At 47.1% G+C, this 27,051-nt stretch overlaps 2 protein-coding genes across 8 annotated transcripts; one reads left to right on the top strand and one right to left on the bottom strand.

The window, feature by feature from the left end:
- Positions 1-1,263: 1,263 nt before the first annotated feature.
- DEAF1 (DEAF1 transcription factor) lies at positions 1,264-20,881 on the bottom strand. Of its 5 annotated transcripts, XR_003960632.4 has the most exons (14): positions 20,288-20,881; positions 19,429-19,526; positions 18,938-19,067; positions 17,970-18,116; positions 17,034-17,173; positions 16,360-16,425; positions 15,321-15,447; positions 13,333-13,461; positions 12,481-12,609; positions 10,447-10,697; positions 4,633-4,698; positions 4,030-4,081; positions 2,921-3,010; positions 1,264-1,889 (listed from the first exon to the last, which is right to left on the bottom strand). XR_003960632.4 is itself a non-coding variant. In XM_030273695.4 (13 exons), exons 1-13 carry the CDS (start codon positions 20,496-20,498, stop codon positions 1,844-1,846), a joined length of 1,431 nt encoding a protein of 476 aa, XP_030129555.2. In that variant the 5' UTR covers positions 20,499-20,881; the 3' UTR covers positions 1,264-1,843. The 5 variants fall into 5 exon arrangements, 3 of the variants coding, with proteins under 3 accessions (XP_030129555.2, XP_012429256.2, XP_032604871.1); XM_030273695.4 differs by lacking the exon at positions 10,447-10,697; XM_012573802.5 differs by lacking the exon at positions 4,030-4,081.
- Positions 20,761-26,938, top strand: TMEM80 (transmembrane protein 80). 3 transcript variants are annotated; one of them, XM_041716294.2, is made up of 5 exons: positions 20,761-21,233; positions 23,419-23,435; positions 24,641-24,734; positions 24,836-24,928; positions 25,834-26,938. In XM_041716294.2, exons 1-5 carry the CDS (start codon positions 20,906-20,908, stop codon positions 26,037-26,039), a joined length of 738 nt encoding a protein of 245 aa, XP_041572228.2. In that variant the 5' UTR covers positions 20,761-20,905; the 3' UTR covers positions 26,040-26,938.
- Positions 26,939-27,051: the final 113 nt, after the last annotated feature.

Genomic DNA, 27,051 nt, shown 5'->3' on the forward strand with positions numbered 1-27,051 from the left:
CCAACACTCAAGTACTACTTTGGAAAGCAGGAATGAGCATTGTGCTATGGGAATAGAAGGAGTTGCCTGTTTCTTCCTTCACAGGAGTATCAGAGGTAATTTCTGTTCCCATCCTACCTCAGTTCCTGCTTGGCTTTTGTTGGAAGCATAGTTTCTTCTGGAAGAGCTACATGCTGTGGCCACCAGCTCCTCACCCTCGATGGCACCGCAGTGCTGCCCTGGGCCTGCTCTGCTCTGTGTTAGGAGGAATAACTTTCCCAGGAAACAGCCAGGAAGTAACACCACCTGCCACTGACTGTGGGAGCCCTGTCACCTCCCTCTATGGGAGACAGAGGACTGAGGATGCCCCTCAGGAGCTGGTGCCACTGGCAAAACCACCAAGGGCACTTCTGAGAGATGGAAAACCAGCTCCTACTGCCTTGGAACACATGGAATGCAACCTAACATACCTTTAAGATGCAAAGTGGAAGGAATAGATTTGTCAGAAACCTCTAATCTTTTCCCTGGAGATCACCTTTGAGTCTTTTCCATGGCAATTTTCTCTCTTACTAAGGTTTCCCATAAGTCAGGATAGAACCTTCTCTGTTTGACAGCATGGGTTGGGTTGGGTCACTGTGGTTCAGGTGACCCTGCCTGGCACAGGAGCTCAACAGCCATCCTCATCCACCATCACCAAACTGGAGAAGACAAGAGCCAGGACAAGTGACCCCTCACAGGGGCTGTGACCCCTAAACCAGAGCAAACAATACTAATCCTTCATGGGGGTTGTGAGCCCTCATGGGGGCTATGCCTGGAGCTAAGAACAAACCCAACCAAATAACCAGAGACTTGTGCACCTGTCACAACTCCTCTGAAATCTCCAACCACAAACAAAGGTTTAACTTATTTAACAAATAAATAATTTAATTAACTATTAAAATAGTAGATTAATAATTCAAATTATTTTGTTGTAGTGAACAAAGAAAAGTAACTCCCTAATGGTCAGCACATCTCTAATTAGCAGTTCCTACAGGGCAGGAACAGAACAGCCCCATATCCATGTGTGCTCACCTTGGGCTTGATCCCATCTGATTCTGGCCAGCTGGATGCTATGAGTGATATTCCAGGCACGCCATGGAATGAAGCTGTGTTTCCCTGTGGAGAAAACACCTCCCAGGTAGACAGGGAGTATAGACACACATGCAGCTGTTGGTGCATTCACCTGAGCAGTTACCTGTACTGCAAAGTGCTGCCCTGGTAATTAAGGGGAACCACTGGGCACACTTGTGCTTTCATTGCATTTTATTTAACAACATGTTATTTTTCAACTATATTTAAGTGAAAAAACTCCAATGTGTTCGATTTGCCCAGCACAGAGGGAACACAGGAAACCCAAAAATCCTTTCAATGCCAAACTAAGAACTTGTACCGACTTTGTCAAAGCAATTAAATAAACCAGGTCCCAGCAGGAGGAAGCACTGGCAGATCTCCTGCTTCAGATTCATCTCAAGAGAGATGAGGAGACTGCTGTAATCCACATGGTGGAAGATCCAGTCAGGCAAAGGCAAAGCCTCCCAAAGCCAGCTGGGGCTGGGACAGAAGGGAGAAGATTCCAGATAAGGTTTTCACAGTCTGTATTATCCAAAGCTTTGGAAGGGGATCGGGAATAGACAAGTGTATCAAAAAACCAATGAAAAATGAGTCTGCTAGTGAGAAGAGTGCTGTTGGCACAGGACAGACCATTCCCATCGGTCACTGATCCAGCTGGCCCCACGTGTCCATGAACGGCTGCGGAGGTAGAGCGCTCACACGGTGACCTTCTCCATGACATTATCCGGGACATGCACCTCACCCCCTTGCACCGTCACGGTGGCTGACTGGCCACAGATGTGCTGGTGGTCCTTCCAGTCCTGCCAGGGGAAAGCAGAGGGAAAGGCTGTGAGCAGAACAGGCCCTTGGAGAAGGGCCCTCTCTGTGTGAGAAGCACTCTCTCTCCACAAACCAGACTGATGACGGAGGACAAAGAAGCCACACACTGGATCAATGTAAGAGGTTGAATTTGACTAAGCAGAATGCTGCCATCTCCACACAAACCACAATCCAGGATATCAGTGTCAGTCAGATTGAAAATTGACTAAAACTGAGTCTTGACTTAAAGCCTCTCCTGAAAGGCAGCTCTCAACAGTGAGTGCTCCCGTGGGACAGCACTGTGCTGGGATCTTAGCTCAGCTAGGACAGGGACAGATTCCTTCTGGAATTGACTGAATTCAGGACAGATGACTCAGCCTGAACCTGGCCACCCAGCAGAGCTGTAACTGGCTAAGCAGAACCATCCTTCTCTCCAAGCGGGGGCCAAAGGTCACTGTAAGGAACTGGTCTGAAACATGACACACAGCAGATTCCTCCACTGTATTTCACACCCGTTCCCACCTCCCAGGCTCAAAACTGTAGAATCTGTCCCACTGTATCACCTGCAGCGTCACAAATAATGGAAAGGAGAACTATGTCCTCAGTGCCACTGCAGGAGCAGCAGGGAAGGAAGGAAGCAGCTCACCAGGAAGCAGCAGGAAGGAGCTGTAAAAGTGCTCCCAGCTCCCCACAGTTCCCAGTGAGGTGTCCATGCTTCATTTCTAGTGTTACTTGGATTTTCTGGGTCACCTTTAAGAAGGTGTGTGCAAACCTGGGGACCTTCTCTACCCTTTTAACCGTACCCAGACTTGCAGACCTGCCCCATCACTACGGCCTTGCTGGTGATCTCATTGGCAGGGTGGGTTTTGAGTGCTTAACCCACGCAAGGCTCTGCTCTGACTGCCTGGCTCTGCTGTCCGTTCCTCCCTCCATACTGACACCCATCAGGTGACAGCCCGAGCAGCCTGGCTGTCCCCAGGGCCACACAGCTGTCTCCGGGGAACTGAATCCCAAGTCACAAGCAGGCTCATACCTTCCGCTGGCAGAACGTGGAGCAGTAGTTGACTTTGTGGCATCCTGTGCACTCATTGGTGGCCTCCCGTCCGCAGTTGACACAGGATTGCTGTGGGAAGCAATAGAGAGGGACAAATCACACAGAGACAAACCAAGGGTGTCACCGAGGTGCAACAGTGGTGCCGTGACCAGCTGGAATGCCAGAACAGTGGGAAAGCTCCCGTTTTCCAAAATACCCTCAGCACACCAACCCACAACAAACAGGCCCAGTGGCCCCTGGATACACCCTCAGAGATCCACTCTCCTTGCTCTTTTAGCAGGGATCACTTTGGAAAATGAAATGCATCTCTGTTTTTCTTTGTGTTGGGCAGAAAGCCCTCCAAAACTGTGTGTGAACACTGAGTGGTCACAGAAATCCACCCCTACCACCGCAGGAAAACCTCCCTCCAGACTGGTCTGGTATCCATCAGTCAGGTAACTACAGGAGTCAGGTGTATCCCACCCAGACATGTCAGGCTGTGCACAGGCTGTTGACACACAAGCTCTGAGGTTATCCCAGATTTAAAGGTTTAAAGGCAGATTTCATGAAGGGCAATAGACTAAGAATATGGATGGGACCCTTCAGGTATTTCCCCTAGTTTTAGAGAGGAAAAAGGCATCTGCTCCTATGGGATATGTTCCTTGGTTCTTTTCCAGTCATGACTACATAAGTAGTGCACCAAGAGGGAAACAGGAGTCAAATTAAGAAGGTTCTAACAGAAGCCAGGATTTAAATCCAGAAGCAAGGCAAGATATGATACACAGGTGAAAAATCACACCTGCTTTTTAAGTGATGTTTTTGTGTCTATCGCTTTTATCTTATTTTGGTGACATCAATTAACATAACCTGTATATTTAGGAAACATCATTGAACTGCCATCAAAATAAGCACTTCACAGAGCATTCCACTTCCAGCTCATTAAATACCTGACAAATCATTAGCATGTCAGTAGCAGTGACAGGAAGCGTTGCTGGCCTGTGAAAGTATTGTGGGCTCATCAGTTCCTCCAGGTTTCTTCTCTCTTTAACCAAAACCAGCCCCAAAATCAGTGCTCTGATTAACACCCCCTCTCACACCTTTCCATGTACCTGCAGTGACGAGCTGGTGAGACTGAACTGTGTTTGTGCTCCTGATGTGCAGCTGTGGATTTGGAATACCAAAAATGGCTTAAAGATGTGATCTGGGACTTGCAGAGCCTGCCCTGAGGGCACACTTGACTGGGGCTGTTTGAGACCTGTACAGCTACTGGAAAATGTGGAAAATACATGGGGCATGGTTGTACCTGCAGATATGAAAGAGAAATGAGCAACACAGCTCTGAGGGCTTCAGTCATGGGTCCAGAACTAACTCCCATTCCAAAAGCCAGAGGAAATTGTGGAGATATGAAACAGAACAGAAAGGAAACAAATTCTCTTCCTGTCACAGCTCTGTGACAGCCACCCACTAGAGCTACAGCACCACCACTCAGAAGTGAGGGAGACTGATTAACCTGGCCAGGTGAAGGAGCATAGAAAACTGGAATACTTGGGAAAGGGGAGACGCTGCTTGGAGCACTGGCCCTACTAGGAAGGGCTCAGATCCTTTGCCAGAAGGCAAGACACAGAGCACAGGATTCCACAGCAATGACAAAACCTCTGAGTCTTAGACAAAGACCAAAAAGCTCTCCACAACATGAGACATCCCCAGCCTACCTTGATGATGATTTCTGTCTTCCCATCCACATCCTCTGTTTGTTGGAATAACTGGCTCTGGTATTGCTGCAAGGAAAACACACCAGACATGTAATTTCTCAGCCAGAGCATGACGTGAGGGGTTGGAAAGTGTGCTGGGATGGAGGGTCCCCATGCTGAGCTGTGTCTGCCCAGGCCCACACAGCAGTTGCAAGAGGACAGGGTAGCCCCTCACTCCTAGGAGACAGGGAAAGGAGTCTGTGAGAAAATGGCCTGAGGTGATAAACTGCCAGTTCAGTACAGCATTTCCTCCAAGCCCAGCTCCCCACTCCATCCAGCCATAAACTTGTCCTTAAAATGGGGGGTTTAACTGCAACCCCCCCTCCCCCCCGGGAACTGGGGAATTAGCACAGGGGACACAAGGAAAATGGCAAGGTAACAGGGCCAAGTGGCACATTCCAGGACCAAAATTTGGGTCAAGTCCAGTGATCCTAATTCACTAAGAGGCAAAGGAGTCTGGAGGGAAGGTACAGCCAAACAAAAAGGATTAGGGAAAAAAAAAAGCTGAAGAAAATTAACACACCTTAGACTTTAGCAGCAGTACTAACCATAATCATTACTCCTCTTTGAAACAGAAGAGTCAGAGGGCTGTAGAACAAGTTGTGACTCCATCACTCCTCTGGAGGAGATCAGAACCCACTCTGGCTGCCTGGCAGAATCACTCCACACCAGCTCAAGCCCAATCAGGTGCTTGCAGCAGCAACACCTGATGCAGCAGCAACATGCTCAGCAATGGAGGACAGAAGTCCCAAACCAATGACATCCAAACCCAATCCCAAATTAATTATGTGCTAACTCTGGCTTAAATGTATTTGGAACAGTTAAAAAGTCTGAAAAAAGCTGAACCCCTTCCTCCAGGCCAAGCAGGTTCATCCAAGAGTTGACTCAACACATAAGGAGATTAAAGGCTTAATTTACAAGTGTATGACCTGAGAGCACAGTATTTATTCTCCTGTGAAACCACAACCTTCAAAACTTTGATATTACCGTGACAGAAATGAAGTGAAAAAACTCTTGGCAGATGGAGGCGGAGGCAGAGAAACCTCTTGCTGTGGCCTGCCAGGGGTGTGATTTGGATTTGCCCTATTTGACAAGGCAATTCCAGCCATACACAAACCATGCAGAAGGAAAAGGTGTGCTAAGAGAGAGGAACAAGCCAGATGCATTCAGAGCTCTCACAGAAAAAGCTCCACAAAACCCAGAATCTCCCATTCCCAAGAGCATCACTGCTAGTATGGAGTACACAAGCCACTGTTTGCTGATTTCTTAACTGTCCAACCCTTTTTAGATTAATTTCATACTCTCCAGCCCTGAATTGGTTTAATCTTTCTAAAAAAGCGTTCAGATGCTGCAGCTGTTTGCTGATTTAATTCTCCACCTTGCTTTCAAATGAACAGGGCTCCAGAAGCATCTCTGCTTTAAAGAGTGCTATTCCAAATAAAACATTTGTGGGCTTTCAACACTCATTCTTTTCAACTTATACAGGAAATTCAATTAATGCACTTCCTGAAACTCTTTATTGTTCCCCAGCAATTCTGGCACAGAATTTAGTGTGTATGTGTAATGTCCCCATCCTACATTTTATCTGATATAAACAATGGATTAATGCACACTCAGAAAAATTACATTCCCCAAGCACACCAACACGTCAGTCCTGCCTTTAATCTCTTCATTTTGGGCCTGATCTGCAAATGTCAAATATCTATTGCAAGAGACACCAAGCCTTTGTTACCCCACTCACCCTAAATCCCCAGATGTCTTTCCCTTACCAAAAAATGCAGCAAAGGCGACATGGCGATATTAACCAGGGAAACAGATACTCAACCACAACCTAATTACTAATGATACTTGAGAACTGTTTCTTAACAGTCACATGAAATTCCACCAGAGCAGTTGTATTTAACTAATCCCACACAAAATGCTGCAATTCAGAAAACCCTTATAAATGTCTCCATATTTCCATTTTTTGCAATATCATGATGTATTCTGGAAGTTCATATAAACAAGGAGCTGGAGGGCTCATGGTTTGCTTTTCTTTCAGCATATCATTCCCCAGGACTTCTAAGTATCACAAATGTAACCTTACTCAGAGAATCCTAACACTTTGCAAACTTGCACTGAGTTGCTCTCTGGGAAGGAAGTGTTATTTTAATCTGAAGCACAGTGAGGTCATCAAAATGACTTGTGGGAAAGATGGAAACAAAATTTGAAGGAGATTCTCAGTCTTGAAATTTACCCAACAAACCATGACCCTTGAACAAATTTACAGAAATTAAGAAGTCCAAAGAGAGCAATTGAGTGCATTTCAAAACTACCAAAATACTAAATTATGTGCTAAAAAAACCTCCCTGCTGGTGAAGCCTTTATCTCCAGCACCTGGAACAGTTCTTTCAGATGGGATAAGGATGTGCCCAACCCCTGGCATAGGGCTGAGATGGTACAAGGAGGGAGGCAGAGTGCAAACCCCTCACTTCAGAGCTGTATGAGTCCCACAAATATAAACACTGCCCAGCACAGAGCACAGCTTTTTCTATTTAAAGTTAAAGCAACCTAACTGCTGCTCTATGGGAGCAGGGCAGCTCATTTGTGCTATTTAATGCCTCTAAAGCTCATTAAATAATAAATATAATACCAAAACACACTATAGTGAGTGATGTGTAACATACAACGAGGCACCTGAGTTTGTGTATCCAGCTGGGAACCAGTGTTTCTATCAGATCTCTACAATACTGCCTGTACTAAGTCACTCTTCCAGGAAGAGCTGAGTCTGCAGCTCTGTTATTATCTCATCTGTGGCCCAGCCTCGCTCTCCAGCTCCAACACAACGACACCACCAGGAAAGGCTCCCCCTGCTTGCTCACCCTTGGAAGTTCTGTCAGTGGAACAAAGAAAGCGGTAATTAAGCACCAATTTCCTTTGTATTAAACTGGTCCAGAAAAAAACCCTACCTGAAGGGCAGGAAGACCCCTCTGTCTGCCTGTCATATACCTTAACTGCCCAAAAAGCCATGGGACCACACACGTACCCAGAGGGGGAAAGAGCCTCATGTTACAAGCCACTAGGAAATTGGGAAAGACCCTTTGACCAACACAAAAGCAGAGAGACAATTCTTTGACCTTTAGTGTAATTGCTTCCCTGTATCCAGGAACACAGAGTTTTGTCCAAATATGGAATTCACCAGCAGGAATTAATTCAGAGAGAGCTACCTGTGATACTGCCTGGATGGTTCCAGCAGCCAGCATAGCTTAGAATTGTCTGGATGATAAAAAATACCACCATGAGTATGTGATTTCACCACAGTGCACAAGTGTGGAGGTCCCCACACTTATGGATGTGGGGATGATTACACACTGCAAATGGTGAGACACAAGTGGTGTAACTGGGCATGTAGCAGTTCCTGGGAAACAAGTTTTCTCTGGAAATCATGTGCTCATCCTTCCCACGTCAAGTCAGCTTTAATCTGTATACAGGAGGGATTCTAACTCCCATTCCTAGGACAAGAAGTAACTAGAAGAACATCAAAGACAGCTGGTTTTGGATCAGAGGGTGTGGAGAAGGGACTGAACAACCATTCCAGAAACCACTGTGAGGATAAATAGAAAGGAAGATGCACATAGACTGGAAACAATAAAGGAGAGTGAAGCTAAAAAAAAGCAGATGTTTATGTCTGAACTGTGCCAAAGCTTCCAATATTTCAGTGTCCCACACTCTGTTCAGCTTTCCAGCAGTAGCCAGCCCAAACCTGGGCAGCAGCACTGGCGCCTGTTCTGCAGGAGGGAGGCAGGGAAGGATTAGACTCTCAACTTATCACACACCTGCCCATCAAAGATGCATCCTACGGGAGAGTTTAGCAGAGTCAACATGGCAATGAATATCAAAAAGGCTGCAAGGACTGTCCTAGGGGTCCTCAGCTTCCAGCAAAGTCTTCCCACACCTCTCTTCCAGGCCTGTCGCTGCACACTCGTGCCTATGGATTCAGTGGAAAGCTGACGTTAGCATGATGCTGATGGCACCATCAGGAAAGTGATGTTTGGGAAGGGCATTCAGCAGCTACTAATGGTGACACCAGTTCCAACACTGCCCCCCACCTCTCTCTCCCCAGTTCACACCAGCTGTGGATCTGTGGGAGAGGGAGAACACCTTCAGCATGAAGCTATACGTGGGTGCATGCATGAGCTGGTGGTCAGAAGGATTCGAGATCCCTACCATGCATCAGTTACAGAGAAGAAGAGCAGGGAGAAGAGGGAAGTCGTTGTGGGTAATCCCTGTCCACAAGACAGAGAAGACGGGAACCAGTCAGGGCTTCTGTGGGGCCAGGCAGCCTGCCAATCCCACCACAGGACTTGTGTGAGTCAGCTTTGCTTGCACAGTTCCCAGCAAAACACCTCTAAACTTTACTGCTTATCTTCCCGAGAGGGATCAAGCTGATTATTATTTATGGTTCGACATATGTTACACATGAGGTGAAGAATCCCTGTAAAGGCCGTCTGTACATGTACTGGCAACCCTGTTCCTGCGAGGGCTTCGCCTGGCAGCCAATCAGGGCAGAAAAAACCTCCATGATCAGGCTGTCAGCGATCCGCCCCACTTGCCGGTGGGGTAAATGCCTGGATGCCCACGAATGCCCGGGAAATCAGGCTGTGGAAGGAGCCTTAGCACATAAAAGCAGCTAACTGCAACAAAATGGCGAGCCATTTTGCTTTGGGTTTCTTTTGGGCATCAGGGGCTCGCTCGGAAAGTCACCTTGGCCCTCTTCACCCCCACACCTTACCTTTTCCTCCCTGTGGTCCTGCTTCCCTGCCTCTACCTGCTTTGCCCTGCTTCCGTGAACCAGCTCATCGCCACGATGACCTTGTGCTCCACTGTCTCCCTGGTGGACTGGGTGCCACCGCAGCCAGCTGCCTCCACCGCGTTCCCCAGCCACCGCTGCAGCCGCCTGCACCCAGCCGTGACTGCTGCCTGTTTCTGCACTGCCCACCCCACCAACCTGCCATGGCACTGAGCCCATAGCCACCAGCCTGTTACCACCACCTGCAGCCAGACAAGCCCGCAGCCAACGCTGGGGACACGCTGCCGCCCTTTGAAGATTGCGCCCAACCACTCACAAAAGCTGCAGGGGCTCGCCGTGCCTTGGCAATGACCTGCCTGCTGAGCTGACGCCGACAAGAGCACCGGTGCTCTTGTGGTAACGCTGTCCCTGTCTTCTGGTTTTTTCTCCGTCTCTCTTTTCTCCTCTCTGCTGTCTTTTCTATCCCACTTCAGTAGGGCGCTTACCCTTCTTTATATTCGGATATAATATTGCTGCATTTGTGCTTTATTTTGATCTGAGAAATCTATCCAAAAGAATCCTCCCCAACTCCCTCTTTTACCTTGGGATGGAACACTTCCCTATAAACTCTGGGGTAAGCTGTTCCACATATTCTACTGAAAGCCCAGCTCACCTGACAGCAGCCACTGCACTGCTGAACACTCATCAGCTTCCTCAGACCAGGATTCAGTGCCCACATCCCATACATTTATGGACAGCTGATGGGAGAGCTCAGGATCGTGACACCAAACAGTCTGTACAACCAGCCTGTTGCCCACAGCTCCCGGAATCCCAGAGAACTTTATTCCTTTCCTCAGGATACAAAAAACTTAGGAAGATTTCTCTTGCTAACATTGCTTTCAAGGCTTGGAGAAACAATTTCCAGTATCACTGCTCCAGCCAGAAACTACTCTGCTCACCACTCAGCCCCAAAGGCGCCCATGGCTGAGCCGCTGTGGCACAGTTACCTCTTTCCTCTCCACATCAGCCTGGATCTTGGCCTGTGTGACAGCAGCCTCGCGGAAGGAGGAGCTGGCCTGCTTGGCTTGTTCAATCAGAGTCTTCAGCTGCTGCGCTGTGCTGAGCAGGGAATTGACCATCTCCTCCAGGTAGAGCCAGCTCCGCTGCTCCGTCACCTCCAGCCCGTTCACCACTGATGGCGACATGGCTTTGGTGGGCGTCGCGGGGGGCACTGCCAGGGCAGGCAGAGAGGTCAACACTGGACATAAGGAACAAAAGAGAATATATAGACAGGGTGTTTCATTTCCATGAAATGGTGGCGGGGGAGGGGGTGTGGGCTGTTGGGTTTTGTGCTTTTTCTATGCAGTTTGGTTTCTTTTTTAAAATATGGTTGCAAAATTTCCAATCCAGGAAAGTCTTTGTTAAACAGATCATTCCTTCTGCAACATCAAGTGCAGGTCTGTGCAGAACAAGCCCATGGGCACTCTCAAACCCACAGGACAAGAACACCTCCTCTTAACCTGGGTGACTCTGGGAAGACTATAACACCTCCCAGCACTGCTGTAGAGAAGCACCATGATGCAGTGAAAGCGGCATTCCCAGGAACTCCTCCACCACTGCCAACAATATTTCCCTCAGCCATGGCTAGGTGAGGTTAGAGTAAGTCACTCAGTGACCCAATACTTTACAGAAACATCCTGATGATCCTACCCAGATGTCAATTCTAAGGTTGCAAACCACAAAACTCAAGTACTGATCCACATCACACTCTCTGTGCTTCCTGAATTCTGACCTTTACATAAACTTGGTCAGACACTGGACTTAAACCCAGACAGTCACTATTACCTCCAAGTGAGTGTATTTCAAACATGGACTTTCCAAAGCCATGGGTCGGGAAGCCCTTTAATAACCCAGCAGTTACTGTGTCACTGAACCAGCTACTTTTCACATTAGGTTTGCATGTACACTGAGAGATTAGGGTATGATGAAATTAAATCCAGACCCAGGAACTCCACAATACACAGTGTAAGCTCGGTTTCATTCCAGGAAGAAATGTTATCTGGCTTTACTTTTCCAAAATGTAATTCTAGTAATAAATCCTCACCATCTGCCACAAAATTCAGTCCAAGACATTCACATCTACCAACACTGACCTCGACATTCCTCACTGAATTCTTTACTGGTACAAAGAAGGTACCACCAGCCTCAGGGTTGTGCAGACTTCTTACCTCAAAATACCCTTAATTAAAACAGTAATTTTAATGAATTTGCACACAAGTGGCATGGAACTATTTGCGCTTAGATATGAGTATGAGATAAACCAGTCGTTTTTATCAAAGTCTGTTTGCACAAGAGCCTTTCCCACTCTCCACTTCCAGCACAATATTTATCCCTGCATGACATTTGATAACATATCAAACAGGAATTACTTCCGATTCCTCATTTTGGCACAAGTACATCAGGAAAGAGAAAGTATTCACTGGTGAATGTTTAATTAGTAACATCAAGATCTGACTAAGTCTTAAACACAAGAAGATCTGACTCTGGAGACCAGGAACATCGTGTGCTGCTCCAAATAAATAAATAAGGGTCATACAGAGGGGATTGAAAACTGACACTAAACCTCCCCAAAAGTACCTCCAGCACACATCACAGGAGTCATAAAGCCAAGTGAGGATGTCTAGGAAAGCTTCTGTGGCATTATTTTAATTGGGTTTGTTCCCCTCAGATCAAACACTAAAAAAAAGTTCAGCCACAGTGCCCAAAGAGGACAAAAGTCTGGAAGCAAGAACTTTAGGAAAGGCAGGGAATGCAAGACAACTCATGATGAAGAATCACAGCAGCCGCCTCTGGCAGAATCAATAAATTAAAGCTCTCAATAAAGAGTGAAAAACTTCCCACAAAGGGGAAACCTGCTTGTCCAAATCTTAGTATCTGTAAAACTCACAAGCAAAACAGAGCAGAGTTTAATTTTCTGCCCTAATCTTTACCTTTGTTGAGAAAGATGGGAGGAAATTGAAGCACAGGGAGAGCAAACGTACCGATTTTGGGATGAGATGTTGGCAGTGCAGCTTCAGGGAAAGGCGATATCTGGCAGTTGTCCTGGTAACTGGGATAGTGAGGCTCTGGATGAGACACCCGGCAAGGCTGCTGAACATTGGTGTCCTGAACTGCAGGAGAACAAGGGCCTTGGGATGTGTTTCTCATGCTGCATTCACCCCTATGTTTTTATGTTTTATACAAGTTCCTACAGTCTGTGGTAATTCCCAAGGGTTGAAAATGTGAAACAGCAGCAGGATCTCATACAGTCAGCAAGCAAAATATGCTGGTCCTGGCTCCACCATGCTCTGCTTTCACCTTTAGAGCCACAGGTTCCTTGGTTCCGTCCCACACATTGAAATATCCACGATCATCACAGGGCTCCAAACTCTGGTTCTCAGAGCAGGATCATTCCCCCAGGAGAGCTTACAACCCAAAGCATGACTCAAACTGAGGAACTGAAAGATATGTAATGCATTTGTATTTTGTTTGATTTATCCTGGCATTTTTCACTCCATTTCAACTCTCACCTAGTTTGGGGTTTTTTTGGTAGTATTTTAGGTTAAATGAGGAGTAAAAAAAAATTAAATTACAGAGATGAACATAAATCCCAGGAACACAACAGAGGTGAACATTAGCAGCTGCCACACCTGGATAAAGCTTCTCCTTTGGTGCAACTGCTAAGATTTCAAACTGCTGAAATGATCTCACAGGAAGGACAGTGCCTTATGCAGTGTCTCCCTTGAGAAATAAATCCTTTGTGTTGCATTCAAAATGTTCCCTCCTACAGCAGTAGGCACCCAAACCTCTTTTCCTCGTCCCCAAGGCTGTCTAGGAGACACCTGAGCTCTTACCAGTGGCTCCAGTGAAAACATCCCCCTGCGCTGGGCTCTCTGAGATGATGGCTGTGGCCTCCACGGTGGATGCCCGGTCGAAGGTCAGCGCCCCGGAGGTTGTGATCTGTCCAGACGGAGTCATGGTGACTGGAAACATAAAAGCACTTTGATAATTAACACTCAGCACAGAGGACATGACTGTCCAGCTCTTGATATCCCTGTGCTGCACCATCCAAGCTCAGGGGACTCACAGATCACCAGCCTGGGATAACCCAGTTTGGATCATACCTGTGACCAGTGCAGTTGGAAGTGGGAATAAAAGCCACAAGGGGTTTCTGAAGCCTCTGCTGTCCTTCCAAGGCTCTGGGGACATGAGGCCAAAATGTTAATTTACAACCTAATACCTCTCAAATCACCACCTTTTCAGTTATTTTATGAACCATAACTTAACACCTCCCGTAATGATTCAGTGAGGCCACACACCTCATCTAATTCTGGCTGCTTGATGACAATTTTAGCAAGAGTGATTGTTGTTATTTAAATCAACATAATAACTTGTGCATTACAGCTAATTCCATGACAGCTGGGCAATTTTAGGTGTTTATCTACACAAAGTGATGGAATGTGCTCAGCCAATGCAAGGAAAAAGGCACAAAATCCTTCTGGATAATTATACCTGAGTGGCTTCCAAATGTTTTAAACCCATTTTAAAGAGGATTATTTTAACTGGTACCATTAATTAGTGATGGTCTGATTCTGTAGCACACAATAATTAAATTTTAAAATATTGTAGCTACAAATTCCTGGCTGGTGAAGTATGTGGCCACCAAAACAAGAAGTTCTCTCTTCCAGTGCCAACATGAAAGAATGAGCAGCCTCGCAGCACCTCACATAACAAACCAATAAAGATCAAACCTATCCGAGGACTAAAAAAACCAAAGCTACAAAACAACTCTGCAGAATCCTTGTGTTTCTCCTCCTACTCTTGCTGATGATCTAATCTTACTTTTTCTGTTCTTTTTTTAGATTTCTGTTGCTTCCTCCTCGACTCACTTTGTACTGTTACCGTGCAGATGATGCCAGTGTGCCGAGAGCAGGAGGACATATGGATGTGACTGGGGATGTGTGAGCTGGATCAGCCTGCAAATTAATTCCTGTTCTCACACAGATAATTTGCCAATCAAACCGGTAACTAACAAAGCTGAATGCTGGATAGGGATTTGCAGATCAAAGCATCACCTTCTGCCTCCTTCATTAACAGCTTTCAGGCTGGGGGTTTCATTCCTGCTTCCAGGTTATTTTGCAAGGAATAGCACAAATCTTACTCCAGCTTCTAAGGGACACAAAGAAGCTCAGAGGATGGAATGGGGATTTCTGGCAGAGCAGAGAAGGGCCAGTCTCTCCCAAAACCTAATTCCAACAGGAAATTTCTCAGTTGTTATTTGTAAAAAATCTACCTGAAATCCACTATGGATCCAGGCCAGGATCCCATAATTCTCCCCTCACTGAGAGCAGGTACAGGGGGCAATATAATCTTAGACTATAACCATAGAATCCTGAAATGCTTGGGCTTGGAAGGGACCTTAAGGTCATCTCCTTCCACTGCCATACCATGGGCAGGGGCATCTTCTACTAAACCAGGCTGCTCCAAGCCCCATCCAACCTGGCCTTGAACAATTCCAGCCACAGGACATAATCCAAACCTCTCTCAGCACAAAATATGAAACCTACTGTTCATGGCACAAGGATGTGATGATGCTTAAACCTGAGTGTCCTGGAGGTCTAGAGCTGCACTTTTTCCTATTCAATTTGTCTCCAGATGTGGCAACACTATGCTACTTTCTATAAAACAGGAAGTGATACTGAGACAATAAAATCAGCCAATGAAAAAAGGGACATTTTTTCTCAGCTGGACAGTTCCAAGGAGCCACTAACAGACATAGAACACCTAGCAGGGCAACTCCCCAAACACAGGAAGCTATTTTTACCAGGAGAAAAGAACCTACATGTAGTTGCAGCAGCGGCTGGAAGCAGAGTGATATTTTTGGAGCAATTCTTCTTCACTGGAGTTGCAGGTATTTCATTTTCTTTTTTCCGCCTTTTATATGGCACAAAGAGTCGTATAGGGCCACTCTGGGTAGAAAAACACCAGGAAAAAAAAATGAAAAGAAAAAAGGAAAAGGCATTAGCTGAGGCACCTCTTTGGAGACTTTGGGTTTACTCTCATCTTTCCAGGAACAGCAGCATGGATTCCCACGGATGATATGTGGTTTGTAACAATAGACCAAAGCTCTTTAAAAAACAAAAAGAACTTAAAAAAAACCCCATGTTAAACTCAGTTCCCTCCAGCTGAAGAGGCACAAATTCAACATCTTCCCAATATTATTTAAGGAGTAGAACTGGGCAGATAATCAGCTGCTGGCCAAGGTGGTGGAAGAAAAGAAAAAAAGAGGGAGGAGAAGAAAGGAAGAAGTTCCAGGCTAGAAAACAAGCACATCAGTCAGTTCATAGCAGAAAACAAAGGCAAAGCATCAGATCAACTTTCTGCTTCAGGACTTAAACCTCATTTTTGAAACAAACTAGCAAAAAATCAAATCCCAAATCAACTAACCAAAACCCCCAAGCAGTTTTAAAATGAAAATACTGACCTACTGTAAGATTATGATGTTACTTCTTTACAAAAATATTTTTCCAATTCAAAACATTGTAAAATTTGAGTCAAAAATCATGAATAGCACTGACATTCCCAAAGGGTATTTTGCATAGATATATTAATTAGAAACTGGTAAAAAAAAAAAGGAGAAAAAGCACTAAATATGAACTAATTTTACTAAGGCTGTTCTGCAATAACGCCAGCAGTTCCTTATCTCCTTTCTCTACAGGACAGGGACAAAGCACTTGTCCCTGAACACTCATGTTTCAGGACACTCCATTCCCAGGACATTTATGACCTGCTCACCCAAGGGCTGTGGCAGCTTGACCGGTTAATTTGTCCAACAAAAATAATTAATTCCTAAAGTAATGGATGTAAAGCCTCCCACTCACCAGTGTCATGTCGTCACAGCAAGCGGCACAAGTACACGAGGCAGCATGGGGATTTAAAATCCCGTCCTGGAATCAGAAGTGACCAGTTCAGCATGAGTCACCAAAATCACCCAGAGCACACCTTGATCCTGCTAAAAAAATGTGGATGCTCCCACAGTAGTACCCATTACCTCCTGGATGCTGTACAGTAACAGAGAGGCCAGATCCCTACACCATTGCAATGGGATGAGAGAAGAGAAAAGGAAAACCAAACCTTTTCCACACCCAAAGGCCAGGATATATGAATTTGAGATTTGATTTCTGCTCAAACAGAAATTGACTGTCAGCATAGTGGCAATGCCAAGTTCTCCAGAAGACTCAAATAAAGGACCCAAATAATGAATGGTGAAAATGAAGGATTTGTGGCAAGCAAAGACATTGAAGAAGATCAGGTTACTAATTACAGTACCATGGGTGAAAGCTCAATTCCTGTGGCACAGCTCAAGGCTGGGCTTCACCTTTCAGCAACTCTTTCCAGTATAAACAAGATTCCCAGTGTGCTATTTGAGACACATCAAAAAACAATTCCCCTACATCACTGACCCTCTACCAAACCAAGCACTGCTCCTGGTGCCATCAGCACCTGGCTCCAGCTGCCCCTTCCTGCAGAAAGGAGGGAGTAAACTTAACCTTACATGGATAAGGCACTGCAGGGGCCGCCCGGCGTAGCGGATGCTCCTCTTCCAGTCCTTGCTGCTGGCTCGCCCCGCCATGGCTTCGAACTCCGTGGGGCTGTACCAGTTGTCCCCTTGCTTAATGCACCTGCCACGGCCTCCTGAAGTAAAGCACCAAAGTACACTGTTAGTCCAGGTTAAGGATAATTGTGCCACTTCTCTAAAAAAGAAAATATGAAAATTGCTGGACAAAATAGCAGTTAATCTGCAACAACCACTAAATATGCCCATTGCTCTTGGCTAACTACATCCATTTATTATCATGGCTGTGACTGACTGAGAATGGTCAGAGTTCCAACTCTGGGTCTCAAAAGGCTATTAAAATTACTCCTCCACAAGAAAGAAAAGTCTTTATTGGACAAACACCACAAATATAAGAATTTCCCTGGTTTGCACTTGAATTTCTCATCTTTTTTGTGTTTGTGGTAGGTCTAGAAGAAAACTTTCTGTCCACAAGCACTACACTGGGCAGCCAGGCTGACTAGCAATTTCTGCTGCAGTTTCCCCAGCTTCCCCAGCTTCCCCACAGGGATAAAAGACAAGAGGAAGAGCTCAGGAGCCCCATGAAGAGACAAACTATTTGCATTCCGGCAGGGATTCTTCAGAGCTTTGCAAATACACAAGTCTACTCATGAGACAAAAAATCATTAAAAGAGTCAGCCTGTTACTGAGGAGACTCACTGCATGGCAACCTAGATATTCGCAGGTTTAAGAAAAAGTTAAAAAGCCTCTGAAGAAAAAGCAAAATAAAAGGGAACAGTAAAATCAAAAGGCTCTGAGCTGGTTTGGAAACTTTCTTGGTTTTTTTTCCCTGTCACAATCAGCCCTTAAGAACAGCCTGATTAAAAGAAGAGTAGAGAAGGAGCTGTGCCACCCCTCAGCCCGGGTGGCAGTTACCTGAGCCCAGCCTGTTCTTGTACAGAATGCCACTGATATTCCGGCACCGCACCGGGAGCTCGTTCTCGTACACTGACGGGTCCCAGTTGTACTTGGTTCCACTTTTTCCCTGGACAGCCGCCAAAGGGGTAGGAGGAGACTGTGGTCCTTGGAGAAATGAGAAAAGAAAGGTGTCAGCAACCAAAAGGCAGAGTGGTGTTCCATCCCATGCTCAGCTGGGTGATATGCCAAGGGGTTGACTGAAGCAGCACAAAAAACTCAGCCTGAATGAACTAAGAAGGGCTGATAATTAAGCAAAGAGGACCAGCTGAGGAAACGGGATCTAACAAGAAATAAACACTGAGACTGTGACCTAATCCTTTCACCACCTGTAAGCTATGGTGTAAGGAGCTGCCTAGAGATTGCCCTTCCCAGAGCCCATCCTGTGGGAAGCTTTAGAGCACTGAAGGTTTGCTATGCCATCTCGTGGGCAGCAAGGAAACCACCAGGCAGCCCTGAACAAAACCTCAGCGACAGAGACACTAAAGTATCAGCCTGAATGGACACGAAAATGTGTTCCAGGACCCTTGGAAAGAACACGTGCAGAACTGGAAGACTCAGATTTTTATCAACCATGTTAGAATGATCTGTGTGCCCTTGGGGGTGGGATGGATGTAGAAAGCCTGGTAGCAGGGCAAGATTTTTCAAGCAACTTCTTTGCCAGGGTTACGGCAAAGAATGAGGAAAATATTAAACACATTTCTGACAGGAAAAAAATAATAAGCATTTTTTCATTCCCAAGAAATGCACAAAATACTTTGTGACGAGTTGGTATCTTAAAGTTTCTCTTGAAACTTTATGGTTTCAAGAGAGGGCAAACCATCCTTATAAAATTATGCACATATTTTTAGATACCAGAAAGACAAGTAGAATGGAGAAGAAGCCATCCCTCTGGGAGAGTGAGCCACCACAAGCATACTGTCTAGTACCTGGTGTGAGAGGTGCTGAGGGCCCCTTGATCCCGGTGGTTTCGACGATGCTGCCATCCGTGTGCACCACTATCAGAGTGGCTTTCTCAGGGTTCAAGCTGTCCCCAATTTGGAGGGCTGTTCTCCCAGACTGCAGAAGAAATAAAGAGTATAAATTGATTAAAATACTTCAACACAAATAGATTTCAGTAACCTACAGGTACCCCAAAACTCCAATCAATATGGCAGTTATTAGGTTTTAATTTTTGAGTTTTCAGACAAGCAAATTCGAAGACTTCATGTTCCAGGCTACCAGTTCTGTTACAGATGTGTACATGGGGGTGGACAGGTAAAAACATTAGGAATAAAACCCCTGTATGCCCCCCAGCTTTAAATGGGTTTGTGGTTTAACGCCTAGATATTATAATGAAAACAAGTCTTTGACCTTACTACAGCTCTTCCATCTACACTGAGAATCTTTGTCAAGGCCCTCAAATGAAAGGGCAACTTACCAACACATGTCCTGAAATTGAAGCTGCATTGGCCACAGATGTAGTGAAAACATTGTCTGCAGAGGCCCCCACGTTGGCTACTGTCACCGTGGTGACTTCTGGAATGTAAAACAGGGTTAATTTAATTTTCTACTTCATGCAGAGAGCCTGATGAACTTCTGAAAAATTCCTTCTTCCTTCCTGTTCTAAATTAATTTTATTTTTCATGGCACCTGTAAGTTGTTATGAATACAATCATTCTGATTTGTATTAATATTTGGGTTCAACAGGCTTTAACCTCCTTGAAACCAGGGCAGTCACTATCAGTGTGGGATGACCTAAGGGAAAAAAAAGTATTGCAGCTGTACTAGGGACACTCTGAGCTGTAGTGCTTTTACTTGAATAGGGGTGACTGGCAGACATCAGGCTAAACTGAACAACAGACTGCCTCTGTCATGTATTAATTCCCATGGTGCCATGACCTGTGCACTTTGTCCAGTTAAGAGCTGACAAATGTACAGGCCAGCGTTTCTGCGGTGTTCAGCGCTTGGCCTGGCTCAAATCTCTGGTTTCCACGTGGGGTGGGGGTGAAAGAACAGCCGCTCGAGCGGAGAGCTCTGGCCGCTGTGACACCGCAGCTCGGCTGCACGACCCTGCTGGGGAGCGCTTGGTTATGGGACACGGGGCCGCGGCTCAGGCGCACCGGGCGCCTCTCGCTCTTTTACTGTGTGCGAAGGGGCGGAGTGTGGATTCGGTGAGGGGGTGGGAGCGCTGCCTGAGGGAGCTCGCTGTCCCAGCCCGAGCCCCGGGGGCTGTGTGGGGGCCGGAGCCCGGGCTGGGGGAGCCCCGGGCGGGCTGAGGGAGCGCTGCCCGCCCTGACCTGCGAAGGCAGCGGCGGCGGCGGCCTCGTCGGCGCTTGGCATTGACGGTGCTCCCATCTCGATGTGCTCGCCGTCTGCTGCCATCACCGTTACCGCCTCCTCCTCGGGCTCCGCCTCCCCCTCCGCTGCCTGCGGCGGCTCCTGCTGCCGCCCCGGTCCCGCGGGCAAGTCAAGCTGTCCGGCGGCCGGGTCGCCGTCGCTGTGCTCCATGCGCGGGGCCGGGGGTGGCCGAGCCCGCCCCGCCTCCCCCTCGGGCGCGCCTGAGGGGGGTCCTGCGGGAAGGGGGGGGACCAGGGAGCCGAGCGCCACCGAGCCTGCCCGACCGCTGACGAGCGTGTTCGGGGCCTTTCGACCGAGTTCCGATGAGGCCCGAAGCGGCCCGAGCCGCTCGGGCCCCGTGCGAAGGCGGCCGGCGCGTGCGCTCCCTGCCGGCTGGCCAATGGGGCGCGGCCGAGTCCGCGCGGCGCGGCCCGAAGCGGTACCTGACGGATCGGGTGAGACCCGAGCCCGCCCGAACGCGGCCGAGTCCCCGAGCAATGCGGCCCGTCGAGGCGAAGAGTCCCGAGCGCGCTCGAGCCGTGTCCGATCTCAGCCGAAGGCGGTAGCGAGGAGCTCCGATGTGTGCCGAGTCCTCTCCGATCGCACCCGAGCTCCGATCGCACCCGAGCTCCGCTCGCCGGCCTGAACGGAGACGCCCGAACGGGCAGCGCCCGAATCCGCCCGAAAGCGACCGAACCGGGCCGAACGCTCCGATCGCGCCCGAAGGCGGGTGGGCGGGACGAAGGGCTGCGCGCGGGCTGCCGGGACGGCGGAGGAGCGGAGGGCGGGGCGGGGGCGTCGGGATGGCGGTGCCGAGTCGAGGTGAGCTGTGTCGCGATAGCAACACTACAGCGACACGACAGCCTTTTCCGGGGCACCGGGGGGCTGTCTCCCACCGTGCTACAGGTGACCTCTCGCGGGGGAACACGACTAGAGCGAGGCGGGGCCGAGGTCGAGCCCAGCCCCGCTGGCATATCGCGACAATCCCGACGCGCTGAGGAGATCCCGATGGCGCCGTGAGCAGGGGCTTGGCGCATGGGCGGGCTGAGGAGCACCTTGACCCCGGGAAAGATGCTTTCCTGAGGCCGAGAGACGCCTCGTGAAAATCCAGATCTTTGCTTCAATCTAGGAACTGCTGGGATTCAGAGGGGAAAAATTTCATCTTTAGAGTGGTCAAAATTATTAATTTTCAACCCTTTCACAGAGGTCAAAGTTTGATTCCAAAACTGTAAATTTCTACCGTGGGTAGGCAGAAGAAGGTGGCTGAGAAAATTTTTGCCGAATTCGAAGCAAAAAAAAAATCCTAATCCCAAACCTGTGCAATGAGGTGCTCTGGGCAATGTTAACCACATCTGCTGCCTTTAATACAGTTTCATGTTAAAAATTAAACCATTTTGTTAGAAAATGGGCCATGTTCCATCTCAAATCCCCATTCTCGGTGTCACTCACTCTAAAATCAGCATCAGTCTGGATAGATAACCAAGATTTTGTTGGGTAAAGCACTGAAATGAATATTTAGGTGGCTTAATGATCCCTCTTGACTCTGGTGTGCTCTGGGGTTTCAAGTTTATCCCTGTGAAATGTCCCACTCGCACTGAGGGAGGCAGCACATCCTCAGGAACTGAGGCTGCCATCCCGGCCTGGAACAGCAGCAGGAGGCTCACTGCCCTCTCCTAGGAAAGGATTAAAGAAAGAAGAGTTCAAATATAAAGTTGGGGAACTGCCCTGAGGGAATTCACTCGGAGTTCCCTGTGGGAATTCCATGACTGACTATTGTACAGTTCAGCATCAGTGGTGTAGCTGCAGTTTTGGATATTGAATGAACATGGAATCATGGAATCCTGGAATGGTTTGGGTTGGAAGAGACCTTGAAACTCATCCAGTCCCACCTCCTGCCATGGGCAGGGACACCTTCCACTATCCCAGGTTGCTCCAAGCCTCCTGCAACCTGGCCTTGGACACTGCCAGGGACGGGGCAGCCACAGCTTCCCTGGGCACTCCGTGACTGGGCCTGCCACCCTCACAGGGAAGAATTTCTTCTCAGATTCAAAGAAATTCCCCCTTGTCCTGTCACTCCTAAGTGTCAGGATGAGTGAGGGGAGCCCCCAGTCCCTGTACAGAGAGCTGAGAGGAGAGGATCAGGTCCAGGAGACATTTCAGATCATGGATACATGAATCACCTAAAATCATGTGCCTGTTCCCACTGTGTACCCAAACTGGATACTTTAATTAACTGCCTGGAGTTAGAGGGAATTAATTTGGGTCTAAATGCATAAAACGCTGAGGTGAAGAGGACATTGAGCTCAGGAATCCAGGGATGAGGATGGTGGTGTGACAATGACGAGCTGTCCCTGAGGAGACAGATGAAATGGCCTTTCACAGGTTTACTCTCCCTGGAACAGAAATCCCAGCTGTGCAATTCCTCATGTGTCTGAGAGAGGCCAAGAATACTAATGAGCAATTTAAGAGGTGCTTTAGTAGGTCAGTGCCATCATGTTGCATGAGAATTTAATGTGATTTTTGCAGAAAATAATAAGGAAAAATGTGAAATGTGTTGGTTGGATCATTGGAAATACTTGTTTTGATTTCTGTGGGCTGTCAGAAGACAGTGAGGTTGGATGTGGAATGACTTTGTAAAGGGAACTGGTTTGGAGGGATTACATTTGGAGGGATGGTATTTAGAGGAACCTGGGAGCCCTGTGTTCTCCACAAACTTTCTCACAATTTACAAGCAAATGGATCCCATGTTCACCTCCTTCCTGCATAGTTAGAGGGGATGAAGTGTCATCTGCTAGGAAAGGACAGGATGAACAAGTTCTGGATAATGCCTGTGCACTCCTTCAGGCTTTGAAAGAGTCTAAAGTTCCTCACTGAAAGTGGCTTTTCCCAGTGGGGATTTTCCCCCAATTATTTGAGGCTTCGTCTAGTTGAAAAGGTTATTTTTGGAACCTGAAGTCCATGATCTGGAAAACAATAAATGTTCCTGGGAGATGAAAAAAGAGATTCCTCCCAGAATATAGATGCCATTGTTAAAATGTTTCTGGATTTAGACATATTTTCTTCTCTTTATTTTCTCTTTCTCCACGGAAAGGAAGAACATCAGAGATTGTATCCTTTCTGTACCACTGCTTCCTCCATGCAAGAATCCTGGAGAAGACTGCCTCAAGTGGATTCCTACCTTCTGTCCAATATCTCTGCACAGTGCTGGCTCTGTGCTCCTGAATTTTCTGTCAGTGTCATCCACAGGAAGCACAACTGGGACCATCTTGCTTCCAGTGGAAGATGTTTGGTGCAGGTTTAGCTGGGATTTGCCCCTGATGGGCTCCTGCTCTTGCAGAAACCTCTTTAGCGCCCCTGCAATTAAGACTTAACCCATTTTCTTAGGAAAGGAGGTTAAAATTTTGATTTATGGACTGGTGGACACACTCCCTGCATCACAGCTCACAGACAGCTGACACAGGTGACAAGGGGTAGTAAAAGCAGCCCTCAATAATAACTTCCTCCTCTCTTACAGTAAGTTACCCCACTTTATTCCTGCCAAGATTCAAGTAACCTCCTAGGAGGAGACACCCTTGGCTCTGGAGATTTCCATGCTTAGAACCTATCTAGTAATTTTTTGCTCCACCTTCCTTCAACTGGAAAAACCCCAAAACCTGGTTCTGTGTTAATAAAATGAGCTGCTCTGGGAACTGGAATCCATCCACGGCGCGTGGGTGGGTTTAGAAGCGGGATGGGCAGTTCCTGTAAAAGATGCCTGGGATGAAATCCCTGCTTGGAGATATTTGTAGGATTTGAAAAAGGCTGGGGGAGAGAGGGGAGTGAATTAAGGCTGTTTCTTAGGAATTTGCATCTCAAAGCTGAGCTCAGACAGGTATGGAGCAAAGCCTTTCCATGCTGTGGGCAGGAGCAAGGCCTGGCTGCTGCACAGAGCCACCTCTTCTCCAAACACAAGTTTGATGGAGTTTGGCAACTCTCTGCCAACTTCCTTAAGGCCGACTAAGAAGTGTAGAAGTAGTCTGGGGCTATGTACACATGCATCCCCCCCATTCCTCAGGCTAACGGATACCCAACTACACTCTGAATAAAATTCCTTAAAAAGGGAACTAAAGCCAAGCCTGAAACAGCAGGCTTTTATCCCAGGCTGTGGTGTTTGCAGCCTCAAGTTCCTTCCTGACCCCTCCCCACAGCAGGCATAGCTGGACCATTCAGTATGAAGAGGGAGTGCAGTATATTTTGGGGTTACTGGGAAATGGTGATTTTATGGAATAGATCCCACCTCACTGCTATGAGAAATCCTTGACAACAGTTCTCAGCTGTCATCGCTTCCCTTACAGATCCTGCTTTATGTAAATGGCATTTATTACATCTTCTACTTCTTGGCAACTCTTGCAATGATTATTTACAAAAGTAAGTTGCAGGTATTGTCCCCAAAGCAAGCTGTGCTGATGCTCAGCTGGGTTTTGTCCTGCTGTGTCTTCCTGCTTTATTTACTCTGGTTTATTCTCTAGGTCAAGTTTTCAGTTATCCAGATGATTTTTTGGCTCCTGATCTTGCCGTGCTTTTCCTTATGGCCATTCTGGAAATGCCTAGATTGTACTTGGGTATGTCATACTATCAGTGCAACTGGAATGTAATCTTTAAACATGAATCATTTGGAGATGGAGTCTGTCAGTTGAGCAGATATTTGGAGACCCCTACACCTTTCCTTTCACTCCTGAGCAAGCACCAACACCTTCCTTTTCACTAAGATAGAAGAGTGGGAAGGGCCTCCTGACCTTGTCCAGAGCTTGCTAAAACTTCTTCAAGTCCAATTTTTAAAAAACCCAAATCACTATTAAAATCTGCTCAATATTCCCAAGACATTTATGTGGGGTGGGGCCCTTGAATCAATCTGAGTAGCTTTAGGGTTGGTTTTATTCCGCTGACTTAAAGCTGTCTGTGTATTTGCTTGGAGCCTGATCCATGAATAAAGAAGTGGGTTTCAACTCTAATGTAGTCAAACACCAAAATCTACTGAGATGGGCTTGGAAATAAGTGCAAGGAAGAGAGAAGGTGCCAGTCATCTGAAGCAGGAATAGATTAGCAGGGAACAAGACTTGAAAATGAGGGTTGGACTCCAGGAGTGCACTGAGATCACCATGTTGAGTGCAGGGCTGGGGGGCTCAGGAAGAGTTTGATGGTTGAAGCCAAGTGCTCAGAAGGATGCAGCTTGAGAAGTGAGTCTCTGTGCTAAGAAGAGGTGCCCTGGCTGTCATTATCAACTGATGAACTTATTTAGATTAACTTTGTTTAGTTTTCCTGTTTTGAAATGGATTGTCCATTGGTGTTGGGCTTGTTGTTTGATTGCTGGCAGAACTTTGATTCAGGCTGGTATTTCAATGTATTTTGAGCTTTTTTAGAACTCATTAAAAGCAAAATTAGAACCAGGGCCTTTTTTGAGCAGGGATATCCTCGAGTTACAGCTTGAGCTGTTGTCAGAACAAATTGGGTTTCTGTTTCGTTGCAGGTTTCAAGGGTAACCTGACAGAAGCAGAGGTGCCGCTGGGGCTGAGCCTGGGGCTCACGGTGGGCAGCGTGTTGCTGTGTGTGTACCTGCTGCTGTGGCAGACCTACGTGCTGTGGGCAGATGTGCTCCTCAACGCCGTGCTGCTCTCGGCCTACGGGCTCGAGTCGGGGCTCAAGGTCACGGCCATCGCTGCCTTTGTCAGCTGAGCCTGGGCCCTTCCCACACGCCTGCCACGCATTCCTTCTCTGAAAGAGTGGGCTTCATTTCCACTGCTGAATTCCTTTGTATATAAAAACCCTGTAAAGCTTCTCTCTGTTGAAATGAGAAGTTTTGGGGACATAGATGTCCTGCCCAGGAGCTGTGTGATGCTGTCCACCATTGGATTATTTATGGACAAAGGCAAGGGATGAATCGCAAAACACTTAACACTCTGGCATTCACCAGGGGTTAGTACTAAATATCCATTCCCAGCACAGGATAGGAGGCAGTGCTGCTGGCATGGTGGGAGTTTTCATGGCACAGGAGCAACATGCAGCCCAAGTGACACAGAAATGAATCAGGCCAGGGCTCACTTGTGCCTTGCCACGCACACGTCCGTGTTTGAGGGCACAGCTGCTCTGCTGCTCTCATTTGTGTTTCCAGACCTCAGTGGTAATTTCCCTGACTTTAGTAGGGCAGAACCTGATATATCCCAGTGGGGGAGAGTGGAACTGGGTTTTGTGCATACCTGGAGAGCCAAGCCACAAGGTTTGGCAGCCAGTTCTTACTACATGAGGGGATGTTTGGTTAGACAGGATGGCTTTAAAATGAACAAAACCATTCACCATTCATTCTCTCTTCTGTCCTGTTTAAAAGTTCAGCAGAATGTTGGTAGTTTTATTTCTATTCAGTGTTAAATGTGCCTATTTCTACTATTTTTTAAAAATTACTACCTTCAAGTCTTAACTTCTAACTGGTGCAAGTGCAGAGTTTTTACTGTCTCTAAAATATGTGTTAATGGAAAGCTTTGGGAGTTCCTGGGTTTTTGAAGAAGCCTTTTTTCTATTCAGAATTTCCTATTTTTGTATTTATTTATTCATTCAAATAAATAATGGTTTAGATCTAAGGAGTGTTTGAAATGCAGAGCATCTTGTTCAGATCTTGGGCTCCAGCTAAATCATCCAGAGGAAGACTTGGGCAAGTCTGGATGTGTGTGGAAGCCTCTTCTGATCCTGATCC

This window comes from Taeniopygia guttata, chromosome 5, assembly GCF_048771995.1.
Source record: "Taeniopygia guttata chromosome 5, bTaeGut7.mat, whole genome shotgun sequence".
In the NCBI taxonomy this organism is placed as follows: domain Eukaryota; kingdom Metazoa; phylum Chordata; class Aves; order Passeriformes; family Estrildidae; genus Taeniopygia; species Taeniopygia guttata.

Coding starts and splice junctions, on each gene's coding strand:
- DEAF1 (XM_012573802.5), bottom strand. CDS start 20,498: ATGGAGCACAGCGACGGCGACCCGGCCGCCGGACAGCTTGACTTGCCC. Junction 19,527..20,287: donor CGCCGCCGCTGCCTTCGCAG/GTCAGGGCGGGC, acceptor TTTACATTCCAG/AAGTCACCACGGTGACAGTA. Junction 1,890..2,920: donor CCACGTTCTGCCAGCGGAAG/GTATGAGCCTGC, acceptor TTCCCCTGGCAG/GACTGGAAGGACCACCAGCA.
- TMEM80 (XM_041716294.2), top strand. CDS start 20,906: ATGTGTGCCGAGTCCTCTCCGATCGCACCCGAGCTCCGATCGCACCCG. Junction 24,735..24,835: donor TGCAATGATTATTTACAAAA/GTAAGTTGCAGG, acceptor TTTATTCTCTAG/GTCAAGTTTTCAGTTATCCA. Junction 24,929..25,833: donor AATGCCTAGATTGTACTTGG/GTATGTCATACT, acceptor GTTTCGTTGCAG/GTTTCAAGGGTAACCTGACA.